Source organism: Mus musculus, chromosome 4 (genome assembly GCF_000001635.26).
Source record: "Mus musculus strain C57BL/6J chromosome 4, GRCm38.p6 C57BL/6J".
Classification (NCBI taxonomy): Eukaryota; Metazoa; Chordata; class Mammalia; order Rodentia; family Muridae; genus Mus; species Mus musculus.
The window spans coordinates 15,881,264-15,907,469 of record NC_000070.6 but is presented as its reverse complement, the minus strand read 5'-3'; the positions used below and the strand labels follow the sequence as shown (position 1 = coordinate 15,907,469).

Sequence of the window (26,206 nt, the reverse complement as noted above, 5' to 3'; positions counted from 1 at the left end):
TTAAAGTTTTTGCTTCTTATGATTAATAATAAAATTGGTTATTTTTTACGTTTATTGGATAGGGGAATGTTATTGTAACATTTAATTGTTTTCAATTTTCTCACAAATTTATTAATTGTGCTATATTTTAAAGTTGATATTTAGGAATAATCTGTATTTTGGCTATCTGTCTTTGTCAGTTACTTGTATTACAATTTTTTTTCACTCTTAGTGATGTGTGTGTGTATGTGTGTTTTACAAAGTATGGTTTTTCAATGTTTCTTCTAAATGGCTAAAAACTATTTTGATGCCCAGAGCAATAGATATACCTTTAGTTTTAACAACATACAATTTATATTCATATTGAAACTATACTTAAAATGTATTTTGTTCAAGGTTTTGAGGCAGACATTGTACCAGTGGTTTTACATTCACATTTCTAGATTTATATTCTTTTTATTCTTTTTTTTTCTGTTCTTTTCCCAAGAAAAGGATATGTTGCCTTACTACAGTATAAGAATTTTGATAGTGTTCAGGAACCTGACACCATCATGATAATTCTGATACTAGAAATATGACTGCTGTTGCTGTCAGTACTCTAGGCCTTTTGAGAAATGCTACCACCAGTGTACGGTGGCACACATCTGTAATCCTGTCACTAAGGTAGCTAAGGCAGAAGCATCAAGAGTTCAAGGCCAGTATATGCTATGTGGTTAGACCCTGTTTCAAAAATGAATAGATGAATATCCCCCAAATCCATAAAAATAACATCAGAAAAACTGTGACTATTATAGGATTTGTTCTACTACTATTAGTAAGAATGCCAAACTTGGTACTATTTTGACTGAATAGACATTTTTAATGTCTATTTTGTTGAATAGACATTTTTTCTATAAATAAAGTTTAACACATCTTTGTCTTATTTCTTTTCAGACCTTGCATAAAAATTGTTGCCAAATCACTTGAGGAAAAGGAAATCTCTAAATATTTGCATATTCTAGGATTTATTGTTGGCTAATCTTTAAAACTGCTCATACCTCTAAGTCATTCACTGAGCAAAATTTTTATTAGAGTCCTTCGGCTATAATGATTCACGATATCTACTTTTCTACCCTAATTGATAACAGATTACATGACAATTAACACTTTGGGGTAGAAACAAATATGAAAGAGTAATGTAATTTCCTTTATTCTTGGTAGTTAAATTCAGTCTAAAGTCACTGCTTCCAAATACGTGCCGAAGTAAAGCCAGTGTATCACTTCTCCCCATCCTGGGATATAGTGGGTTTCTGTTGTTATTTATTTGTTTGTTTTTGTGTGTGACAGATTCCTTTTATATTCATTCTTGAGGGAAAGAGTCCATACTTGGTTTTGTTGTTATTTTTATGAACAACAATTGAAAAAAAGTGCTTAAATCCAACCTGACCCAAACCTGCATTAGGTGATAACTATAAATTTCATAGACTTTGTCATTGTATCTTGCTTCACAATAAAGAATCCAGGCAATTAATTAGATTTTTGTCACCAATAACCAGCAGAGGACACACTAGCTAAAGGATACACGAAACAGAGTTACATGTGGGTCAGTGAAGGTTTTAGAATATCATTTGCTAATAAGATAAATGATTACACTAGTATTTCTCTTCTGTTACTGTCTTCAACTCATCTGGAATTCTCCAGATAGAAATAGAGCTATTTTGAATGCTGATCTCAATATGAACCATAGAATCCACAGAATACACAAGTTTTGATGAAATAACATTCAATAATCAGGTTGCTGTGAATCTTACATTAAAATTCAATTACATATTAAAAATAGAGTAGTTATAGCTAGAAAAAAATATTTTCAGAGGCAGCAGATACCCTTGGTGGAAATGAACAGTTCTACATAGAAAATCCAGGAAGTAGGCAAACTAGACACCAAAATACTCAGTACATTGAGTTTAATCAGAGAGCACACAGAGAATATGACATAAAACAGCAGTTTACTAGAATAATTGTCATCTGGAACACATGAAAATAATTTAGAAAATGGGCTATGGTCATACTCTCTGGCAGTAGACTTCTTGGAAATATAGGCATAGAATCAGACATAGTTATGTGTCATCTGGCTACCTTCCCTTACCAAGCCAGCTGGAGTCAATAGTGTGGTTTATATTTAAGCAGTAGACATGTCACTGATCAGTACACTAAATCTCTAGGGAGATCGTTTCAGAATAAAGCCATAATTAACTGTTGATATTTGGTGCTTCAGAGGCAGAAGCCCATCCCTTCCGCCAGATAGAAGCAGCACAGAGGTGCTTTGGGTGACAGTCCTATGGTTGCCTAAAATAAAAACAGTTGGCTTGCCATGAGTTATTCTTTTACTCAATGACAGATATTCATTTACAATCTGACACTAGAAGTTTTGAGATGGTAGATTTTCGGGGAAATCCAAGTGTTCATCTGTATTTATAAACGCAAAACCATGGTAGATTCATTTTTCAAAATTGATTGTACTGACTGGCCTAAGCATGGTCTTTCTTCTTTTCATTTATATGCTTACAAAAACTGTACATTACAAACAGTGTAGAAACAAGCAGAAAAGAATGTGCCACACATCCTGAATAGTTCTCTATATGCAGTAGAATTTACAGATATAAAAGAAAATACAGCCTACTTCTTTATAGCGCACAGTTATGGTTTTAGATACAATGTATCACTAGCAAGTGGTTGTGGTCACCAACTCTAGTTGTCTCCAGCAGAAAGAATAAGAGCAAGGTCTGTTCGGTACAGCTTCCCTCCATCCGACAAGGCCATTATGTTCTTCTTGTATGTAGTAATATTGTTAATATCCAATTCCTGTATAGGACATAGATAGCATTGTAATCCAATTAAAGACGGATGTTAATTAACCACTGGCCAGTGATAAAACTTGAGAAACTGCTTGCTACACCAGTCCATTAAGAAGAGATCTTTTATAAATATGAATACTCACCAGGTTGTTTCTAATTCAAATCTGATTGTCACAGTTTACTGATTTGTGTTAGACTCAATTTGAATTAAGAATTAAAATCCACTCCTGTCTTCTGCAAATTCTTTCAGTATATTTCCACAACAGTTGTGTGGTTGTTTCTGGGCAGTTCCCTAAAGTCTGCTTAGGAAGTAACTGACATGACTACTAAATTACCTGTTTGTTCTTCTCACACAGATCTTTCAGCAAAGCATCCAGCTCATTTTCATCTATGTATCCGTTGCCATCCTGGGGTATAAGAAATAAAACAGTATATATTAGAAGTAACTAGAGCCCTCAGAAAAAAAAATCCCCATTGGTGGGTACCCTAACTCAGTGTTGGGGTAGAACCCTTAACAGTTCCAAAATAGCTAAGTTTACATTTGTGAAATGGATTGAAAATTTCAAAGCATGCTCACATTTAATATTTCATTTTATGTTTGAAGTATCTTCCGTTGGAATAAGTAAATAAGTAAGACTAAATATATTCCTATGACAAAGGAGAACATTTTAGCTTGGGGAAGCTGTGGTTGGCTTAATGTCACACCAGTGGGCAACAGTTATATAGAGTCTAGTTCCAGGAATAGAGAAATTAGAGGCCAAAACCATGGACTAACAAACTTGCACCCAATCTATTCTCATACATAAAGTTCTATTTTTTTTTTTAATGTGAGACACTTCTGTGAAATGTCTCCTCTACCTTAATTTTCATTGAACTTTGTCAGGGAATATCATTATTGTTTTCTATTTACAACTAATCTTGTGGCACAGGGGGTTTAGGTTCCTCATTCAGATCCTCACAGTGACATGGCTCATGCTAGTGTAACATGTGATGTGAGCTACACTGTACATGGCTCATGCTAGTGTAACATGTGATGTGAGATATACTGCACATGGCTCATGCTAGTGTAACATGTGATGTGAGATATACTGCACATGGCTCATGCTAGTGTAACATGTGATGTGAGATATACTGTACATGGCTCATGCTAGTGTAACATGTGATGTGAGATATACTGTACAAGTTTTTGGTTGAACGAATGACTTGGTTGTGTAATTTCAGCTACCCATGCTTTTTAAAAATTGTGAACATTTAGTTTGTGGCTCTTGTTTTCTTTGGTGAGTGGTTTCCATGTTTTCCAGAGGGTAAAATTGTAGATTAAAAAATGGAGAAGGAAGTAATAATGTGATTTTTAAATATAGAACATTCTGAAGATAAAACCTGTTGGCATTAAGTAAATTTAGGAACGTCATAAAATATAAAAATCAAAATCTAAAAATCAGTTCTGTTTCAAGACAGATATTAAAGTCATTCTTGGGAGAGTACTAAAAATATAATAAACTTCTTAAGAGTAAACTTAGCGATGAAAGTAAAACACATGTATACTGACAGTTGTAAAGCTCTGGTGAAAGATATCGGACATAAGCCAACGGATTATTAAGCTTATGGACTGGAAGACTTAATCTTGTTAAAGTGTTCATACCATTTAATTCTAAAGATCAGCATAATCCGTTTCTAAACTCCAATAGTATTTTAAGAAGAAATATAAAAGATACAACTAAAAGCATACATAATCACAAAGACCCAAAACTGAAATAGTTTAGAGAAAAAGAATAAAGGATGAAAATGGAAGTGTCAGACTGATAAGATAGCTCTGGAACGAAGACGTGTTGTGGCATGCTTCCCTGCAAAAGCAACAAACAAACAAACAAATGTGAAAAATCAACAGAAGTTTCTGATTTCAAAATGTACTCGGTTACAGTAGCTAAAATGGTATGGTATTTACTTAGAGACTGATTGAATAGAGACGAATAGAGACAATAGAGATGAATAGAGATGAATAGAATAGAATAGAATAGAATAGAATAGAATAGAATAGAATATTTCTTTTGGAATTTGTCCACAGGCATCGAATCAACTGATCTTTCTCTAGGAGGCTGAGTATAGGGACAAGATATTCTCTTTAACAAAAAGTATGAGGAAAACTGTATCCACATGCCAAAGTGGAAAAAACCTGGACCTCTGTTTTTTATCTGGGCAAAATTAATATAATGCAAATATTTAAATTATGAAGATATAAAACTCCTAGAGCCAAGTGTGGTGATCCACATCTTTAATCTTAGCTCTTGGGAGGCATAAGAAATGGGTCTGTGAGTTCAAGGCCAGCCTGGTTAATATAGTGAGTGTCAGGCCAGCCATCATGGGACCTTGTGTCAAAACCAAAGCCCAAACCAGACAACATACCCATATAAAATAGGTAGAAAGTTCATGATATTGGTCTTAGCAGTGAGCTTGTGAGTTATGAGCACAGAGCACAAACTACAGGAAGACAGTGAAGCTAAGCATAGATATTACAAAGAACCATCTAGGGTAAAGGCAGCCTGCAGACAGGAGAAGGCATTGGCAGACCATCCAGGTAAGGCACTGATTCCTTACCTAAAGGAATGTAATATCGAAAGATGTAAGTCATATCTTCTGTCTTTCATCAGCATAAAACTAATTTGATTTAAAAGTGGGCTAAAATGTGAATAGATACTTCTCCAAGAAAAGATATAAATGGCTAATCAGTTTATGAAAAGGTGATCAGGGTTAGTATTCATCATAGAAATGCAAATGAAAACAAACGAGGTATCATTTCACAACTGCAAGAATGACCATTACCATACAAGCAAAGGAGGAAAGTGTTGGTGAGGGTGTGAAGAAACTGGGAACACCTGCACACTGTTAACAGAAAATCAAAATGGTACAACAGTGTTGACACACCAACAAATTAAAAATACAACTAACATATGTTATAAAATATCACAGTTCTGCTGTTTTATCCAAAAGGTCAGGATCTCTTAGTGGTATTAACATTCCATTTTCATGCAGCATTTTCACAATAGCTAAGATGTGGAAACAGCCTAATGAAATTATACATATAAAGAGATCATAAATCCATATACCACACTCTATTATTTTGTGTTTAAAAAGGACACTCTGTAGTGTATTATAAGATAGGTGAACCTTGAGAACATACAAGGTGAAATAAGCTTATCAGAGGAGGGTGGTTATACAATATTTCTAAACTAAAGAAACTCTTGGAAGCAGCAGAATAGTGGATGTCAGGGAAGGGGAAGCAGAAAAAAGGGGAAGCCAGCAATGAGTGTCCAGTCTCAAATATGTAAGATGAGTGAGCTCTAAAGAACTGCCATACAGCCTTGCATATATATATATATATATATATATATATATATATATATATATATATATATATGATACATGTCACACTTAAAATCACAAGAGGATAGATTTCATGTTAAGTATTGTTCTCATAAGTTCTTTTTAAAGAAAAAAGGGAAGAAAACATTTTTACCTGATCATATAACTCAAAAGCCTTATTGAACTCTTTCCCACACATTTTGATTCCCTAGGAGTCAGAAGAGAAGTTCAGTCAAATAGTGATAATGTATTTCAGCTTGTTTCTCTTGACAAATATCCTACCATTTGAGTTTTTAGGGAAAGATATTATTATATACTGTAGAGAAAAGCCAACTACCTGGAATTTAAGAAGGAAATTTTCCTGCACTGGTAGTAACCTTTTGAGAGAGAGAGAAAAAAATATGTTAATAGGTTGGAATTTTAGATGAAATTCTGTTTATTCTAATAACATTTGTGCAATTCTGAAACTTACCTGGCCATCTCTGTCAGTTCCAGCTTTCCGTCATTATTTGAATCAAATAGTTTCAGCTGAAAGGCATTGTTATTGGTTGGAACACTGAGTTATAAATTATTGAATGAAGGAGACAAACGTTCAAAAATCAAACATCTTGAGTGCCTGCAATGTAAGCTCTTTAATACTGAACTACGTTTCCAGCCTGTTTTTTTATTTTATTTTTTTATTTTAAAGCACAAAATTAAAAAAAAAAAAGCAGTAAGTGGATAACAAGACTAAGTTATTTTGAACAATCTCAAATTATTTAGCTTCCACTGGGTACTAGAAGCTTAACAATATTTCCTAACTCACTATTGTACTTAAATATCACATACTGAGATGCACTCAGACATATTTGGGAAACATTCACATTTTTAGAAAGCAGTAAATATTGCCATAATGAAGGTAATGCTAATACTAAATGTGCCAAATGTAGCATCTTAAAATATTTTTGAGAAAAAGGCCATGTTAAAGATAGTGCATAGAGGTTTAGAGAGTCCTTTCTAAAGCAAAAAGAAAAGTTTGAGATGGTCTAAGAATTCTTTTTTGGAAGTACATTTTTTTTTCAGTGTTCTGTACTGACACGGCATTTTACAAATTCATTGACCATAAATTCTAATATTGTTATACTGTCTACCAAGACAACTAGATCACTGAGTTTAGTGCCCATAGGGAAATGTTTCCTCACCTATATATTTAAATTTTAATTAGTTCTTGATTAATTGCTTCCTGGGTTGGAACTGGTTTACGACATTTAATCAGATCTACTGGGCCAGACCAACAGGGGGAAGCTCCCATCTGAGTCGTTTATGAAAGGCAGCTTCAGATTCCTACCTGTAAAGTCGACTTTACTTTAAATAGAATCCCTTAAGATTGAGACAAATGGGAAAATCGATAAATGTAGGTTATTGTCCACTACCCACAGAGAGGACCAAAGACAGCTTAGGTCTTGCCTTCATGATGCAGCAAGACTGTCTGCCACCCGTTTGATGCTGCAGGAGCAGATGGAACTGTACTGAGGAATTAAAACACTGGAAATACACCTCAGCAGCACTGACAAGAACAGAAACCTTTAGAAGATTGTTCCTTGGGATATCCCAAATCTAATGTAGCACAGAAGTAATGGTTTATGGTTTATTTACTTAACCCATGGGGTGAGACATAGTAACTTTCAGTATGCAGAGAAAATATAAGCATACATATTATTTGGAACTGCTAATCCTATAATGAGTTAAGATGAGTAAATCTCCTACTTGAGACAAGTAACCTCATGAATGTTTATTTTTCTCTAGAATATCATTAATTTATTTGCACTAGGCACCTTTGTTTAAAGAAGCTTTGTGGCTATATTATTCAACTTCTATAATAAATACTGTTTATATAATTACCAAAACATCAAGTTTAAGGTGTGTTTGAATATGCTCATTCATAGCATGGATAAAATATTTTAAAATAATAAAAATCAAATGAAAAGAAAGCCATTTTAAGTAATTTAATGACTAAAGTAATCAGCTGTTCTTAAACTCTCAAAAAGTCTATTGTTTTCTAAAGTGCGACAATGATAAGTTCAGAGTTTCTTTGACCAAAGGGTGATGTCACTTATATGCTTTGTATAACTATAACATGCATAAGCCATACAATGTAGTAATACAATTACTCTGACTTTTAAAGAAAAGCCTTCTTTTGAAAGATACATGTGACATAGCTTCATCAGAAATGCTCATTTGTGGTTATGTGATGTGCAATCTGTGGTTATTTATTCCATCCTAGGTATTCTTGAGAGTTGGCAAAGCCACAGACAATATGCTTAATGAGTTCTTGCCTACATCTTTTCTAGTTTAGTCTTACCATGAGGTCTGTGTACTCTGCTAGTTTTGTATCATCCACAGTCTTGTTTGCTTTCTCTAGTAGGTCCTTTAGAAAGTTCTGTTGAAAAAAAGAGCACTTAGAAAACTTCACTGATAACATGTAGTGTACAACAAAGTATACTTGGATGAAGTCAAAGAAAACCTCTATGGTAGTGCCAGGCAAGGAGATGACTCTGGAAGTCAGGTAGGTGGTCCCTGTGGCTTCCCAAAATGAATCGATCTGTGACAGGCACAACATCTGCCTCTTACTGAGACCCAGTGTGTCACAGTCAGAGCTATGTTGTACTTTTATGATTGTAATTAAAGAAGAGTGTGTACTATGTAATGTAAAAGGATCAGAATTAAAACTTAAAACATCACCACAATGGATGCTTCTCTTCACCTGTATTCACATGATCTTCCTGATAGAAGTATAAGGTACATGTCTATACCTCTCTAACCTATGGGAAAAATGTCCAGCAAGCTGGATGGAAATATGGCTCTAACTTAAATGCATTTCCTGCCATACCCCGGGACACATTTGCCTATGAGTCTGTAGGGAGTGTGAAGCCCATTCCCCAGATGGCCTGGTGGTTAGGTTTTAGGCATCATGGGATGCAGAGTCTTTGCTCCAGTGCTTCCGCTGACTATACAAAGTACAACAGTTGGTAGCATCGAATTCTTGAAGGACATATGAATCATATTAAAACAGAGATTAATGTGGGAAGGGTGCAAATGACTATTAACAGTGGGAACTTGGGAGCAAGTTTAATTTTTGTCTTACAGAGATAAAAATTAAATAAAAGTTTTCCAAGGGCTTGCTATACAAATTTCAGTGTGAATTCTGAGGTAAGTAATAGCCTTTAACTTCCTGAATGGATGTTCACTTGCCAATCTTTCTTTTCCTCAGAAAATGAATTAATGCAGCTAAAGAAACTGAGCAGACTGTGCCCCGAAAGTCCTGGAGGGCTGTATTTCTTTGCGCTTTATACGTGCTCCAGCTCCTTCCTTAAAGAGAGCAAGCTCTTTACTTTTTTTTTGAGGGAGGGCTGCTTCTGGTTTGATGCCTTTATTATCCCTTCAAACATTCTGCTTCAGATTCACAGTGAAATCTGTGGAAAATTCAAAGTTATCTGGTGGGGGTGAGATTTATTTTTGAGCTTTCTGAGGCTTTTTTGTCAGAGATTAATTGGGTTAAATAAAAAGCCTCATCAGACAGTGAAATGGTGGTCACAAAAATAGCCTTGGAGAAACCTTGGGACACTAGGATTCAAAGTCATATCTGAGAGCAAGTGATGTTTTACTCTATTATGGATCTTAAAATTAGCTTTCTTTCCTTAAAATTAGCTTTCTTGAATTATCCATTAAAAAAGAATGCCAATGTATCTTAAAAATTCTCCAGGGAGGAGGACTTCTATTTAGAATTTCCTTTCTCAGGATAAAATTTAGAACAAAGAATGAGACTCTGAGAATATTTTGAGGTCAGCATTGAAGTGAGCTACAGTTTTCATTATGTACTGTGATGGTTTAGTTTAAAAGAATAAAACCACAATAGCTTCCCTGGTAGCTTGTGGACTTTAGCTACAGAGTAGTATTTTTAAAAGACATTGTTTTCAGGAACTTTATGTTCAAGGTGTTAGCACCTTAAGGAGGCTTCAGTTGAGTTTGTTATAGCAATTTTACAGTTGTTCAAATGAGTCAGTCCAATCTCTAAAGTTCTATCCTTCTTAAATCATGTTGGTGTTTGATTAGGAAAGCGATGTAGCCAATTCCCCCACATATCAGATCAGAAGCAGCTCACAGTGGCTGAAGCTTGAGGCACACGGTGCTGTAGAAAAAAAACCACGTTTACTGATGTTAGCAGACACTCTAGGACCAAGTCTAGGTTCCCTTCCTAGGCAGCTATGTCATTTTGAAAAGTTCCCCAGCCATTCTGAACTTCCATCTCTCCATACACTGGGAGAGGTGGGAACCACCTGGCGAATTTCCTGAAGAATAAAAGCTGAGGTTCAGTAAGATGCAGTACTGTGTCTGGAACATAGAAGGCACATGCATCCAGCAATATTAACTTGCTTCCCTTTTAGAAATTAAAAAACAAAATGTGTGTGCATGTGTCAGTTTGACTGCGCACAGGTGTGTGGCACAAACATGCAGACCACAGGATAATTCTCCTTCTACCATTTTGGGCTCAGGAGATCAACGTCAAGTTGTCAGACTTGCCAGTGCTTTAACCCCGTGAGCCATCTTGCTAGCCCTTGCTACCACTAATCACTCCATATTCTGACACTAGAGGAAATAGTGCCTTTCTGACTAAGAAGTTTTCCAGTTGGGTGGAGGAAATGAGGTGGAAGATTTGCCCCCGTTTCTGACTTGAGTGTCAAATCCTTTGTTATACTTTCCATTTCCTAGAACAACGCAGCGTCTTACTTGGACTCCATAGCATACCTGATACCATGGCATGGCTACCCCTGCTTTGAAGATGGGGAACAGGAGAATCACAGGGAGATTTGTGCTGAGGTTGCATTTAATTCAGATCGCTTTTCCTTATATCCCTCTCCCACGGGTCTCCTCATCACTCAGAAATTCTATCATGTGATGTATGAACTGATAGCTTTATTTTTCAAAATTTTAGTTTTCCACAGTTTATATAATCTATATTGTTGATAGGCAGCAGGTTGTATGCTGTATCTGAGGCCTTTGATGTGGATGGGTCTGGGATTAAACATTACAGCCCGGTGTCTCCTTTCTGGGTGGTCTTCAGTAGGTTTCTAAACATGTTACAGGCCTTTTGTTATTGGGCCGATGCTTATCTCACACAATAGATGTAATGATGAGATAAATATGCATAAGGTACAACATGGGTCTCTATCATTTGTCTCTCTAGGCGTTCAATTTATAAAATAAAGTTTCAAATTTCAACGGAGAGAGGTAGTGTACTTAGCTAGCACAGTTAGCTACTTATTTCTGTCTCTGTATGTATGACAATCACCCATCTATCTTATATAACAATGTAGGTACAGCACAGAAAATGCTAATCCCTCACACAGATGAACAGAATCTCAAGAAGCGCTTGAAGTCTGTCTTTCGATCTGGTGTTTCATTAATGATGCAAAGAGTGGGTGCAAATGTGCCGCTGCTCAACGGAAGTTTCTTTTGTAGGAGTGGTTTTTTTTTTTTTTTTTTTTTTTTTTTTTTTTAAGATGTGAATCCCTTAGCAGTTCCTGATTGCATCTGGACGGAGCACACTGAGCCTCAGCTTTCACTCGCTCACCTTAAGTTCCTCGGTTTCGATGAAGCCGCTGTGGTCAGTATCATACTTTCTCCAAGTCTGTAAGAAGTTTGGAGGTGGAAACCAGATTTCAATAAATCAACAAAACACAACAATTTCCCAACGCCCAGCATTTTCCTTGCAGGGAAGAGGATTATTTTTACCTTCATGAATTCCTCGCAGGACTTCAGTTGCTGGCATCGAAAGAGCAGCAAGAAATTCTCTTCTGTGGGTAAGACGTGAGCCAACTGGAAAAGATGGAAAAACAGACATGAGGGGCACCTGCTGCTTCAGTTTCGCTTCAGCACAGTCTGTGAGCAACTCTATTGGCTGGCAAAGTCGGAGCGTATAAGTATCAGCCGTCTAGGAGATGAGAGGACGCAGTTCACTTTCCCTGTCTGGTACTTTGCTTCTGCAAAATTCCGAGGTGCACTTCAGTATCTATGCCCCTGAGGACCTGTACCCCAGCAGAAGAGCTGGCTCTAGTGGGCTCCATTTGAACTGCTGCACATACATGCAGATGCATGCTGCATAACCTCTAAGCCACCAATCAGGTCTCGGTCCTTTTGGGGTGCACAGGATGGAACACAGCATGGCTGTAAATTTCATGTGAAATGAGAAATTGTGAGAAATGTGCATAAAGGTAAAGGGAAGGAAGAATAATTCTATACATGTCTAATTCTGGAGAGAAACCCAATGGAGAGAGGCCAAAGACAACTGTAGAACCCTAGAAGGAGGTAGAAAAGCACACCACCAGAAAGAGGGGGAACTGGACAGTAACAGGGAATACTCTTAAATTTCGATCTCTGCTTGAATCCAGGGCTCAGGTTAATGTTTGATCTTCACTGCATGATTCTGTGACATTCTACCTTAGATCTCATTCCCTAGTCTCAACACCTCTTCCACCGTTTCTCCTTCCTTCTCTCTCTTCTCTGCCCTTCCCACCCCCCTTCTCTCTTGAGAAGTAAGAAGCTGCAGATCCCATTTTAAGACTAATATAATCTATTGCATGTGGAGAAGGAGGGAGCTGGATTGATGGCCCCATTGCTGATGTGACTTCTATTTCTGGCTCTGCTGCTAATGAGCTGTGGTCCCAGCAACTTCCCTAGCTGCATTGGCCCTCAGTACCTTCATCACTAGAAGAAGAAGGTGAAGGAGAAATGAATGTCCCAGGCGCAAAATATGTGCTGTTGGAATTACTGACCCTTTATCATTAAAGTATGAAGCCTCACATACAACATTTGACTGATTTTCAGCAGTGGTTGAATTCCCTGAAATACAGGCATGACTCATTAGCCTTGATGCTTACACTTTAAATATCTAGATCAGAGCTACTTAAATTTCTCCCCCTCATAGCCTCTTTTCTCCTGAGCGTGTTTTAACTGACCTCAGGCAGGTATAATATAAATATATAAACAAAACAGTTAGTGATAATAAACCATAACAAGTTAGCTTAAAATCATTCTTTTTATATAATTTTAACATTCTTTTTTTTTTTTTTTTTTTTGTGACAGGGTTTCTCTGTGTAGCCCTGGCTGTCCTGGAACTCACTCTGTAGACCAGACTAGCCTCAAACCCAGAAATCTGACTGCCTCTGACTCCTAAGTGCTGGGATTAAAGGCATGTGCCACCACTGCAGGCTAAATCTCAGCTGGATGTTTGATACTGCAGAATGTAGAACATCTTCAATCTTTTAGAACTGATCTATCTGTAGCAATTCCCTAAAGTACAATAAAATTGTCAGTGCTGTGAACAGTATTTCATATAAGTATATAGTATAAAATGACAGAACCATGTTTTTGTCACAGAAATTTTTGAAAACTCTATCCTAATCCCAAGTCAGAATTCATTCAACAAATTTTGTAAAACTGAATCCAACACTTCTAACAGACCATTTTAAAACCAAACATCGCAATACAATACACAGATACGCTAATTTGATGCATGTTAGGGAATGACAGTAGGAAAATATTAGAAGCTGTTGCTTCCAATAATTAAGCTACTATGTTTATCCAAGAGCAGAAAACTTCTGATGTAGAATAAAGAGATTGAAATTCACCTTGTGCCACAGTGATAGTTGGGGTGTTTCTGGCAGTGATGTTGACATTGCATGGGATGATGTATGTGCAGTGTCAGGTGAACATGTGTGATTTTTCTTTTTTTGGATATTTCTTTACTTACATTTCAAATGTTATCCCCTTTCCAGGTCTCCCCTCCAGAAACCCCCTATCACACCCCATCCCCCTGCCTCTATGAGGGTGCTCCCCCACCCAACTCACCTACTCCTGCCTTCCCGCCCTGGCATTCTCCTACACCAGAGCATCAAACCCACCTCAGGCCAAAGGGCCTCAGCACCTAGGGTGCAGTAATGTTGTGCATGGCAAGTGCACCAGGAACACCCTGGATTCATTACACTTTTAATTTTGAATTAATTCTTGTGTGTGTATGTGTGTGTGTGTGTGTGTGTGTATTCAGAAAACTTTTACTTTGCCAAATTGTTTGTGATCCTGTATGGGTCATTTTCCACAGTTTATGAAGCTGGGGTTGAAATTAATATTAAGATCATAAGACGTCCTAAGTGGCTGGAGAGATGGCTCAGTGGTTAAGAGCACTGACTGCTCTTCCAGAGGTCCTGAGTTCAATTCCCAGCAACCACAGGGTAGCTCACAACCATCTGTAATGGGGTCCGAAAAAGTCCTAAGTGTTCAGCTAAATAATGGGCAAGATCATCATGCCCATTTAAAACTTTTTCTAACCTTTTAGGTAAATTAAGGTTTGAAGTTTAATGTAAAATGTCATTTCACCTTGTAGGCATAGTATTGTATATTATGTTCTTTAAATTATCTTGCTTTTTGATCTTTGAAAAATGGCTGAAATCTCAATTGTATTCATAGCCTTTATATATAAGTCAAAACAAATAAATCTTGGAGAATATCTTAGCTAGAAGCAAAAGCTGGGTAGATGATAACTAGTGTGGTTATGTATATATACGTATATATTATATGTAGGTGATAACATGTCTAAAAGAAGAAAATAGGGCATTAGGATTTGCCAGTAATTTTAGAAATTAAATCAGGTTTTGATCCACAAATATATTTATATCACTGTAGTGTGAGATTATATATAACATACCTAGTAATATACAATATAATATATATAGTTCAGGCATCTCATTACAACATTCAGGTCTTGTCTGTATAGTTGATTACTTTACCTATAAAGTTCTGCCCTTTAGAAATGACACAGTTCAATATAATTTAAAGCCCAACATTTGAGTTGAGATACAAATTGAATGATCTGATGATGTCTGGTGATTTGCAGACTCTAAAACTCAGCTATATCTTATGACTGTTAATAAATTAAGTCCTCAACACACTTGTTGTTTACAGTAGTAGGTTGAGTTGGTTGCTCCTTCACTCTTGGAATGAGAATGAGCATTTGTTGGTGATTGCTACCAGTGGGTATGATAAGCTGTGCTTCTTCCACTCAGGGAAGTCTAGATCTCATCATCCTCCTAATGAGTTTCTCTTTCCTCTGCACCTGTATGTGGGCCACTAGTAGAAAGTGGCTAAAAATGATTTTCATTATTAAAGAAGCATGAGTTAGGCCCAGAAAGCAGGTCTCCACTGAAGCTAAGGGGGAAGAGAAGAGAGAGGGAGAACTATAGGCATAGAGCAGGTCTTCAAAGAGAGGAAAAACAACCACATGCCTAAAGCCTAGTGTAGAATACTGAAGGCATTCTGCAGAATGCTTCTTTTAGAACTTCAAATGATGTGAGGAGGGAGAAAAGATTTACCTAGGAGAGGGGTGAGAACAAAGGAATGACAAAATAGAAATCTTAGGTCTTAAAGAATGAGGAAATAGGTCAGTGATGAGATGAGTTGACCAACAGAACTTGGTAAGTGTACATGTTAGGAGGTTTTGTGCAATGCTGGAAGTCTGTTCACACTATGTCACAGCTATGATTAACATATGCACTTATTTAGGAAACTGGAAATAACCAATCCAACTCCACTTACTAGTATATAACTTTTAAACTTTTGAGGGATTCTTTCCCAGGTCATTTCAAGAACTCAGAAAGTGTTTCTTATCTGCATTTTATGTCCATCTAGAGTCAACAGAGCCCAGCATATCAGGTGCCAAGGATATATGCTTGTGATTTTCTTGATGATTTTTTTTAAAAAAATTAGAATTACTTCAGAGACGTGATATAGAGTCAACATCCTTTTCTAATATAATTTTCTATATTGCTTGAATTTCATCGAATATATGTTGTCTTAACCTAAAAAAATAGTGATTTCTCTAGAAAAGTATAGTTCTGAAAAATCCTCCAATGATTTAAACATTGAAAAAGTAAAAGAATACAATAGTAATGATTAGATATAACGTTAGGGAAATTCACCCATCTTTGTTTTATAAAGTTTATGTAACTCACTTAAAGATCAGAGAGTTCTAGAATGTCACATATAAAGAGTCATAGTCCTTCTCCTCGTCCTCCTCCATCTCTTCCTTTTTCTCCTTTTCTTTTCCTCCTCCATTTCCCCCTCTCCTCCTCCTTCTCCTCCTTTTTGGCCTTTCTAGACAACGTTTCTTTGTGTAGCCCTGGCTGCCCTTGAACTTAGAGATCCGCTTGCCTCAGCCTGCAGAGTGCTGGCACTAAAGATGTGCACCACCATACCTGCTGTTCTTTATGGGTAGTATAGATTTATATTTCTTTGTATAAGTTGTTTTAATCTTAATTATAAAAATACTGAATGTATCTATATACAAACAATTTTAAGATCTCATTAAACTGTTAATGTTACTTATAGTACTATCCTTTTTATATAAAAAGGTATTTTATTCATATAGCATATCATTGTAAGACAAAATAGCCACTTAAAAAGCAATGCATATGTTTGGATAATATGTGCCTGGAGTGAATAGAAAGACTTCCTTTCAAGATAAATTCTACAATGTGGCTGTCCTGTGTTTTCTGTTGCCCCCTTTGTCAATGCATACAAGTCATTATTCAAATTTCAGTCAGGATTTTGGACATTCTCCATGTATAGCAGCTAAGACGTTGTCTAGGATATGTCAAGGACTCTCACAGAATGCTAGGTAGGACCGCTTTATACTCTAATTTCCTAAGTCACTATGTCCACAAAAGTTTCCAGTCCTGGTAGGGTTTCAAGACTCTTGGTCATTTGTTTGTTACTGGGCTACCTCCTCTCCCTCTTATGGACTCCCCAATGTTTAATGTGAGTTGCAGAAAAAAATAGAGCACATCACAGGAATGAACAGAAAGTAAGACAGACGTCTGCAGGTACCGGTGGAATTTCTTAAGTCATTGCTTATAGAATTGGTTGCTTGGCACTGAAAGTGGCAAAGAAATGTTTTTCTAGTTGCCTGTCCTTGAAGATATCATCTTCATTTTACTGATGCAATGGATGCTGTTAACTTTGAGAGTCAGCTGTAAATGCCAACAGTTAGGATTAAAGATGTGCGCTGTTCTTTATGGATAGAATCTTTAGTATATATAGATAGTATGGACAGTATATAGATGTATATTTTTTGTGTGTGCTGTTTTATCTTAATTATAAAAATACTGACTATATCTATATGCAAAACATTCTTTTAAAATCTCATTAAACTTTTAACATTAGTTATCATCATACTATCTTAATTTAAAAAAACAAATGAATTTTATGTATTTGTTTAAAAAAAAAAACCAAATGAAATTGCTGATGTCCGCTGGAAGTAAAGGTCCCTTGAACTTAACTCATATTGTTACTGAGCTGTGGATAGGGGCTGGTGTGGATATAGGGAGATGCTGCCCTGAGTTCTTGCTGGTCCCAGAAGTATTACTGTGCACTCAGCTGTCCCACTGTGGAAGCGACTGAGCTGGAGACATCTCCAGGTCCAAGGAGGCTGTATCTCATGGCTAATCCATGCAGAAGTATAAAAATCCTACCCTCTTACTCAAAATTTAGAAGATCTCTGAGGGGACACCCCCACTTAAGAGCTCACTACAGAGGAAGTTTCCATTAAAGCTTTGTTTGTGGGGGCCCTATCTCCTCAGTGTCCAGGTCTTTTCTCTCCCAAGTACTTCCTAGCAATTCTTTTTGTAGTGATTCCACTCAGGTCTGCTTCCAGGGAGCTCATCCCTAGCAAGATTTTGCAAACTTTTTTTATCGCCCTTCATTCCCTAGCATAATATGGAGCTTTTGCATTATGCTTTAGAGAAGGTTGGAATCCTAGCCATGCCTTGTTTGGCTGCTAAACTCTAGGTCACGATGTTGGTTTCTGGTGATTGATTCATAGTCCCCCACCTCCCATAGTAAGAATCTTACAGGAAGGCAGATGATTAAAAAAAAATCCCTTTACATAAAAATTTCTAAGCAAGACATAGGCACAAAAATAAAGCAAGATACCACATGTCAGAAGAGAATCCACGCTGGCAACTTTATAGAGAGACAAATAGCTGAGACAGTCACATCAACATGCAAAAGAGCAAAATTCATCACATTTGAAGGCAACTCTGGAACATATCACTTCTCCTGAGCACGATAGACAAGGATTCATTTTTGCATTTGAAGAGCCAAGGAGGGTTTTCCCCACCAATGAGAAATAAATCCAGGGAATGGGGAAGGTAAATAATCATGAACTTAAAAATATTTAAATTTAATAACTCAAATTTAATAAATTATGTGAGAAGGAGAAAGGCGTTTTGACATTTGGGACAGTTGAGTAGGTTTTGCAGTAGCACGTTTCTGTATTTAGTAATCATGCCAACCGTGCATCTAGGTTTTTACAGTATTCTGTATGACCTGAATTATCTCGTTTGGCACATGCTCATAATAGACATATGAAGTTAGTGCACAGTCATGTTTGCCCGTAGTCCAGGAAACAGATGTTCTGAGACTATTTATATAACTTGTAGTTTGAGGCAGTTTTAAGTCAGATACTCTAACATTTTTTGATTTTTGAGACATTTATCCCCCTTATATTCAGCTCCTTATAATCAAAAAGTGTTTCTAGTACAACATTTAAAAAAGTTTATCCAGAACAAAATTTCAAACCCAATTTTATCATTAATCAATTTCCACTATTGTAAAGTAGATATGTAATCTGGCAAGAAAAATAACTTTCATCTTCAGTAAGTGTACAAGCTTAAATCCCACCTTGGAAGAGAAGAAGAAATGGCTGGAGGAGTTTCTGCTTCTCTTCAATGGCTGTTACAGTTTTTAGGTTAAAATAGCTTTTAGATCTATTTTTTCAGTGTATGCACTGACCTGGACAGATAGAAACACTAAGCCTAGAGAGGTTGACAGGCTCCTACACATTGCCCAAGGGAACAGAGGGAGCACTTAAAGATTTGACATCGAGCAAAAGGAAATATCTGTGTGTACTTCATGTGAGACCTAGAGAAAAAATTCCATGACCTGCTAAATGATTCAGTTTTCCTACTTAATTATTTTAATGGACCTTCTTAACATCAGAACTATATTAGTCTGAATAAATTTAGAACATGTCTAACTGCAATTGTATTTGTTAAATTATCTCAGATTTTCAATGCTTGCTTTATGAACTTATATTAACAATTCTATTACTGAACCACTTCATGTGAATTTTAAAATCTACCAAAGTCATTAAATTGTCAAATTCAGAATATTAGACACACCAACATTCTTTCTTTTTAATATGTTTAGGTAAAATGCTTCTGTGGAAAGTGTCAGCCTATGTATCAGGTCAGAACATTGAAAATTAGGTAACATTTTTATTTTAAATTTAATTGGGTGGTGCCCTCTGGGAAGCAGAATACTGCATGCATGTTAATTTACTTTGATTAGACTTCAGTGAGTTCTGGAGTTAGATTAAGTGAACATTATATACAAGCTAGTTGAACACACTTCTTCTCAAACACTAAGGCATAGTGCACTTGCTAGGAGGAAGGGGGCTGTAATACGTTTGGGAAACATGGGGTTTTGTGTTCTCTTATAGCTAGATAGACTTGTTATATTGGAGTGCCTCGTTATTCACAGGACATCTTAGCAAGTAATATCACATATCAAATTGGACACAGTGTGAACCAGCTTCTGGTGATGCCAGAGGGTGAACTGAGACTCTGCACATCCCTCAGCATCTCCCTGTTTTCTCTATGTTTCCTGTAACATTTTACTCTTGTTTTCCGTGGATGCATCAGGACTTATCTTCTCTCAGCTCTTACTTAGCTACTATGGACATATGTTATGAACTACTGTGGCTGTCTTTCTCCTGCTCTCCCATTTAAAAATTCTCTTTAGTTAATCTCGTCCAGCTGCTTCTCCAAATCTTAGCTAATAACTGTTATGAGGGCTCACAAGGTACAGTGCACAGTGTCATTAAGCTGTACTGTTTGGCAGGTTTGCTATTCTCTCTCTCTTTCTTATCCATCTTCTTTTACCTCCATTTCTTTTCCTTGATTCAAAAACCTTTTGCCTTCCCTCTAATACTTATTATCTTAAACATGTGGAGACTGTGTTTTACCATATCTTAAGACAATACATTTTGCCATGTGCCAGCTTCTCATTGATATTAAAGTTCAAATGACAAATCTGAAGTGGCTGGACTCTAACTTGCAGAGTATAACCTGGATTCACTCATTTTATCTAATTAAATTCAACAACTTGTGAATAAGCTGCATGCTTTGACTACATAACCTCATATCACCAAGTGACACAAGAAATAATTGAGCCCACTAGACTCCGTCAGGGTGAAATTGCTAAATACAAGACGATAATCTTCCTTCACCTAGAATTATAAAGTGCTCCAAACTCTGAAAGTGCCAATTTAGAAAATCATGTGTTATAGATTTTCAAACTAGTTTTGAGTGATTATTTATCTCCTCTCACGTATGTTCAGAAACATAATTTTATTATTCTTGTCTTGATTAGATGGCCTCAATATCAGCTCTAAGTTCAATAACTACTACCTATTTATACAGTAATGAGTTGCACACAGGCAAAAGGGGAAAGTGTATGCTCCAGGGAGAAAATTTAATTACAAAGATAATAATAGTCTGTCCTTCCTTCACTCTATTTGTAGTAGGTGTTTAAAAATATGTGTATTTCACACTGGCACCACAAGTGTCCTAATAAGATAAATTATTTGAAAACCAGGTTAATTCTTTGAATCAAAAGTAAATTATAACTAACATTTTGAAGCCCACAGCACTTCACAACTGAAGAGGCTGAGAATGTTTTATGAACACAATTATGATTTGTTATATTTCAAAATGTGATCTTATTCATTTTTATAGATAAAGCTTTCTACCCTGTTTTTCAAAACCAGGTGGCAGAGCTAAACACAGCTAAGACATCACTGGTAGGAGTAAGGAAAGCCACATCTATTTTACAAGTGAAGAATAGAGAAGGATGCATAATTGATTTCCTTTCCTTGATGCCCTATAGACATAATGTCTTTAAGAGGAAAAGTCATTGTCAAAAGGCAAAATTTGACATGCACAGTTTTAACCTCTAGAGACTCAAATGTGAGCCGGCATACTAGACTGTGAAGTGTTCACCCACTGTAGGAAAGTTCTTGTGTCTTTGTAGGGCCATCTATCGAACTGAAACAGAATTTTAGAAATCAGCCAGGATGCAACCTTTTACTATGACAACTTCATAGGGCCGAGAATATTTGATTTGAAAATATCACAGAGAAGTTTACACTGTTAAGTGTTGGACCCTGTACGGGGGAGAGTGTGGAGGACACAATGAGAGTACGCTCACCTAGAAGGGGGGACTTGCTTGGTCGACCATGTCAGCAAGCAGGAATGTGAGAGAGATTTAGAGTTGCTCTTCTAAGTCTGCATACTAGGGTCCAGACTACATTAAACACTTTAGTCTCTTTTTAAGTTGCCACCATCTTTAATTTGATGTGTGGGAAGACAAGATGCTATATCACATTGAATGACCTGGGTGGATGAGTTATGTTTGACTTAAGATGACCTGGTAAATGTTAAAGTTGATATTCACTCATTCAGACAAATACATAGGTTTCTTACCTCTACAATTCCTATTTTTCCATCATCTCTCTGTCCATATTGATCCACAAAGGATTTCATTTCCGGTGATAGCTCCTAAAATTATAAAAACAAATTAGGTAGGAAGTTTGTTTTAAAAAAGTTCTTATAATGATGTTAATAAATTACTGTAAAGAAAAATAAAGCGTGAAACAGAATAGCTGTTAATATACTTGAAAAATGTTTGCTTTTTGGAAGGTTATTTTATTATGCCATACAGCCTTGTTTGCTAACATCTCCTTATGTTAACATAGTGTCTTATCTATGGGAGAAAGAGTAGGTATTTGGCTCCAACAATGCATACGTGAAAGAGCCATCCACTTTGCAAACAATGAGCTCTTCTGGCTTGAAACAAGTGTGTGTTCATTAAATAAAATTAGGGAATGAAATGTTGGGAGGAAAGTGTGAGGGGAAGAATGACTGGGCAAATATGTGTTTTCACTAGGAACATATGAAAACATCACCAAGCTTCCTCTGCTTCCATTTTCCTCAAGATCTTATTTTCCCATGTGTTATTATTATTATTATTTTTATAATAAAAAGTGCTTTGGCATGATTAAGTAAATGCTATCTTCTCCTTTGGCTTTCTCATCTTCAATGTGGTTATTCTGGTTTATAATATCTTTACATATCAACATATTAGAGAGTTATGAACTGTGAGCTCCTCTAAGTGGGTATCAAACAAAACCCACTTAAAATATCTCTGTTACATGAACTGGTCTATTTAAAATAGGTCAGTTCTTACTAATACCCTATTCTACCTCTTTACGAAAGCAAATTAAAGTCTCAATTTTCACCTTAATGAACAAGATGGCAGTGCCAACCACACAAGTTTACTGTAGGGGTAGATAGCTGGTTTCATATAATGTAAGGGCCGTACTGAAGCTCCAAAGCCTTAATGCCAGCATTTACCCATTTCAAGCCATTGTAAATGTGTAGTAGAACTGAGGTAGAAAGCAGCAATAAATTAATTACACGGTAGTCCTAAAAGAACCCTTCTACTATAGGTGATTTTCAATGTGCATTTATTAAATTTTGGTTCAGAAACAATTATAAGGAAATGAAAGTGTATGGCTCAACAATGTAAGCATGGGATTATCAGTTCCAGACCCTTCACGCACAGTTGTAAGTGAACCAAGAACAAAGCCTTTATTTTTAAATATTAAAATTATGGGATACTACTAGCTCAAGCAGCTGACTTGGTACTTACCTTGGGAAGTTTCTGGGTAGCAACTGTGTTGCAATCTATGCTTTAAATAGTGAGGGTCATGTCATCCCACCATCATCATCAATTGCAGACTTAAGAAAGGTGAGCATAAATGTAATGTCACATTGTTTACTGCAGAAGGGTAAAGAACATTGGACTATCATCTTCACTTGATGTAAATGAAAAAATTCACATTATTAATGTGATGAGTCAAATCAATGTTTCTTTCTGTCCTTTTAAGTCAGGAAATGAGAAGAAGTCTGGTTTATCAGGTCAGCATGTGTGTTTTTTATAGTGAAGAAACACATAAAAGATTTATGGCAATAGATCACTAATTTAAATGAAAGTACCTAATATATATGAATTCTTTCTCTAGATCTTAATTTGGATTTTTAGTTAGCAAACCAAAGCCTATTATGTAATTCAGGAAAAATACTCAGGTATCAAGGTACAAAGCCATTTGATATGACCACATCTTGTATGAAAGATTAATATTATCAAATTATAATCTAATTAGGCCTCCTTATGGACCAAAATTAGGTTCTAGGGAGCAGAGAAAAGAAATAAGCTCTAAATTCTATAACTTCCACCTGAACTTTTTTAAATAAAAAAGGAAATTATTAAAATGAGAAGAAAAACAAATATCATGAATATTTTTATTTATAGAACAGAACTAAATTTCAATATAAAGTTGCTTCTGGAAGATTAAAATATGATTCTGTAGCTTTTAGAAGCACCATCCAAGACTGTAATTATAACTTATATGGAAAATAAGACTTTCCATATACATTTAATGTATTTTAAGTGAGGAAGAAAATGGCTTCTGTCTTATCAGCTAAAGATCCATAGAACCAAAGTGATGTTATTACAGAAATGTATTTGCATGCTAATGCACAAGGGGAAAAGAGGGCAAAGTGCATAGAAGATATTTTTATTTGATCTTATTCTATTACACTTTAGATTACATGATATGAAATCTGAGTAAAACAATCCCCAGAGCATGATCTGGTTTAAAGTCGGTTTGGCATGATTTTAGCAATTTGATAGTCTGCATGTAATACATCAGAGTGCATTTCCATCAGTATGGAGATTCTTTTTGCTGTTGTATAGGGATTCCTACTATATAAATCTCACCATGTACAGAACAACAGCAAAAGTCCCCCAAAGAAACAAACAAAAATCAACCCCCCAAAACCCCAAAAAACAAAACAGTCGCATTAATACTGTTTCTCTCTCTCTCTCTCTCTCTCTCTCTCTCTCTCTCTCTCTCTCCCCCCTCTCTCTCTCTTTCTCACACACACACACACACACACACACACACACACACACACACACACACGAGCACTAGAAATGGTGGCATGCTGTATAATATCTAGGGATGATATGTATATTATCTTTATGTAAAAATTTCTTTGTAATTATAATCCAAAAGACCAAAGGCTATTAACATTTAACTACTGCGTATCCAACCTTGCTTTCTTTTGAAAAGCAGTCTTACATAAATGCTATCAGACCTGTAAAATTCTCAATTTACTCTTTATATAAACATCTCATATGTTTAAAAGTTAGTTGGGTATCTTTTATTTTTCCATTGACATCATCCTTTCCCAACAAATAGATTTGGCCCAAAGGAATTAATTCTTAAACAATAATTATAATTTATTTAACCAATGCTTATGTCAAAACCATAGCTTATTTAAAAACCACCACTCGTACTTTCTCTTCAGAATCTTCTCCTTTCCACAATACATGAAATTCTTACAGTGCTTTGTTTTATTGCTTTATTAATTTGGGGATTCTCTCCAACAAAAATGAAAAAAAAACCATTTCTTGCTAAATTCTCACACTTATTATGAATTGGTTATCTTTGCTCAAGATTAAGGGTCAAGGCAAGCTGTAGTTTCACCCCTCCCCCACCCCGTTCCCAGCTACTCTGACTTCGCAGCAGAAATTGGCACTAGAATCTGCAGATCTGTTCCTGACCACCAAGGGGCAGGAATGTATTTCTACCCCTTCCTTATCGTCTAGAAAAGAGAAGTTAGAAATCACACAACCAACTCAGTGGTGGAGGTGGGGAATCTGACGAAGGGTCTTGCACATCGACATTTCCTTTTAAGACCTATTAAGGAAAGGAGGATTATAGAAATATATGACTGATTTAAGATGATAGGGATTTTCTCTTTAGACACCCTACCACCACCACCAAACACACACACACACACACACACACACACACACACACACACACACACACACTTTTTCTCTTGACGCAATTTGGAAATATGTTCTCTCTCGCCTTTCTTAGTAGGTAAGCCTTTACTTTCTCCCACAAAACCTCTTTTATGAAACACAAGAATAGGTATGTCTTAGGCTTGAAGGGTCCTGCTCAAACTCAAGCCTACCAATCCAGCCTTCTTTCGCGCCTGCAGAAGCTCCTGGATCAAGTTCTGCAGCTCCTTTCCTTCCAGGTAACCACTTCCTGAAAAGACAAAGAGACACCCAGGTGTCAGATGTCTCTTTCTAAGTTTCTTCTCGGTTCTTTCCAGGACAACCGTCCTGGGAGGCTATGTACAGCCTGAGCACCGATTAATCAGCAATGAGCCGCCGCAGCGCTTAGCTTCCTAGGTGTAAAACTTCAACCGCATAAAGGGCATAGGAGGGTAGCAGGGGTGCTGGGGATGGTGTTTGAAACTTTTGGGGACAGGGTTTCCCAATCTTTGCTTCTGTCCTACCGTTACCGTTCCTAGAAAGGTGAACGCTTACAGCACGGGGATGGCGTACACTCAGTGTAAACTTCCAGGATGATGGGTAGGCAGTCAGGGGGAGACGAGATTAGACAGGGTGAAGGAAGACGGAAAAGAACAGAAAAGGATGGTTGGGATGAACAAGCACAGTCGAAGGGAAGAGCAGGGAAGGAATGGGGACGGGTCTTGCAAGGGTTAAAAAAGAAAATAATCACCGTCAGCGTCGAAATGAAGCCAGATCTCAAAAAACTGTGAGGCTGTGATCAGAGATGACTGCAGGTGGGATTCTGCCATCGTGGTGCAGCGGCTAGTTTGAGAGTGCGCGGAGCGCGAACCTCGGGCGAGAGGGCTGCGCAGGCTGAGCTGGGCGCGGCGCGGCGGGGCGCTGTCCGCGGTGCTGCTCCGTTCGGGCGTCCTCCGGAGTTCTCC

General features: G+C 36.8%; 1 protein-coding gene across 1 annotated transcript; it reads right to left on the bottom strand.

Annotated features, from left to right (window-relative positions):
* Positions 1–760: 760 nt before the first annotated feature.
* Calb1 (calbindin 1) lies at positions 761–26,206 on the bottom strand. Its single transcript, NM_009788.4, has 11 exons — positions 25,993–26,206; positions 25,436–25,512; positions 21,809–21,883; positions 11,946–12,029; positions 11,785–11,841; positions 8,515–8,592; positions 6,646–6,701; positions 6,511–6,550; positions 6,328–6,381; positions 3,149–3,220; positions 761–2,820 (listed from the first exon to the last, which is right to left on the bottom strand). Exons 1-11 carry the CDS (start codon positions 26,069–26,071, stop codon positions 2,707–2,709), a joined length of 786 nt encoding a protein of 261 aa, NP_033918.1. The 5' UTR covers positions 26,072–26,206; the 3' UTR covers positions 761–2,706.

Coding starts and splice junctions, on each gene's coding strand:
- Calb1 (NM_009788.4), bottom strand. CDS start 26,071: ATGGCAGAATCCCACCTGCAGTCATCTCTGATCACAGCCTCACAGTTT. Junction 21,884..25,435: donor CGCGAAAGAAGGCTGGATTG/GTAGGCTTGAGT, acceptor TTATAATTTTAG/GAGCTATCACCGGAAATGAA. Junction 6,702..8,514: donor CAGAGTACACAGACCTCATG/GTAAGACTAAAC, acceptor AATGCCTTTCAG/CTGAAACTATTTGATTCAAA.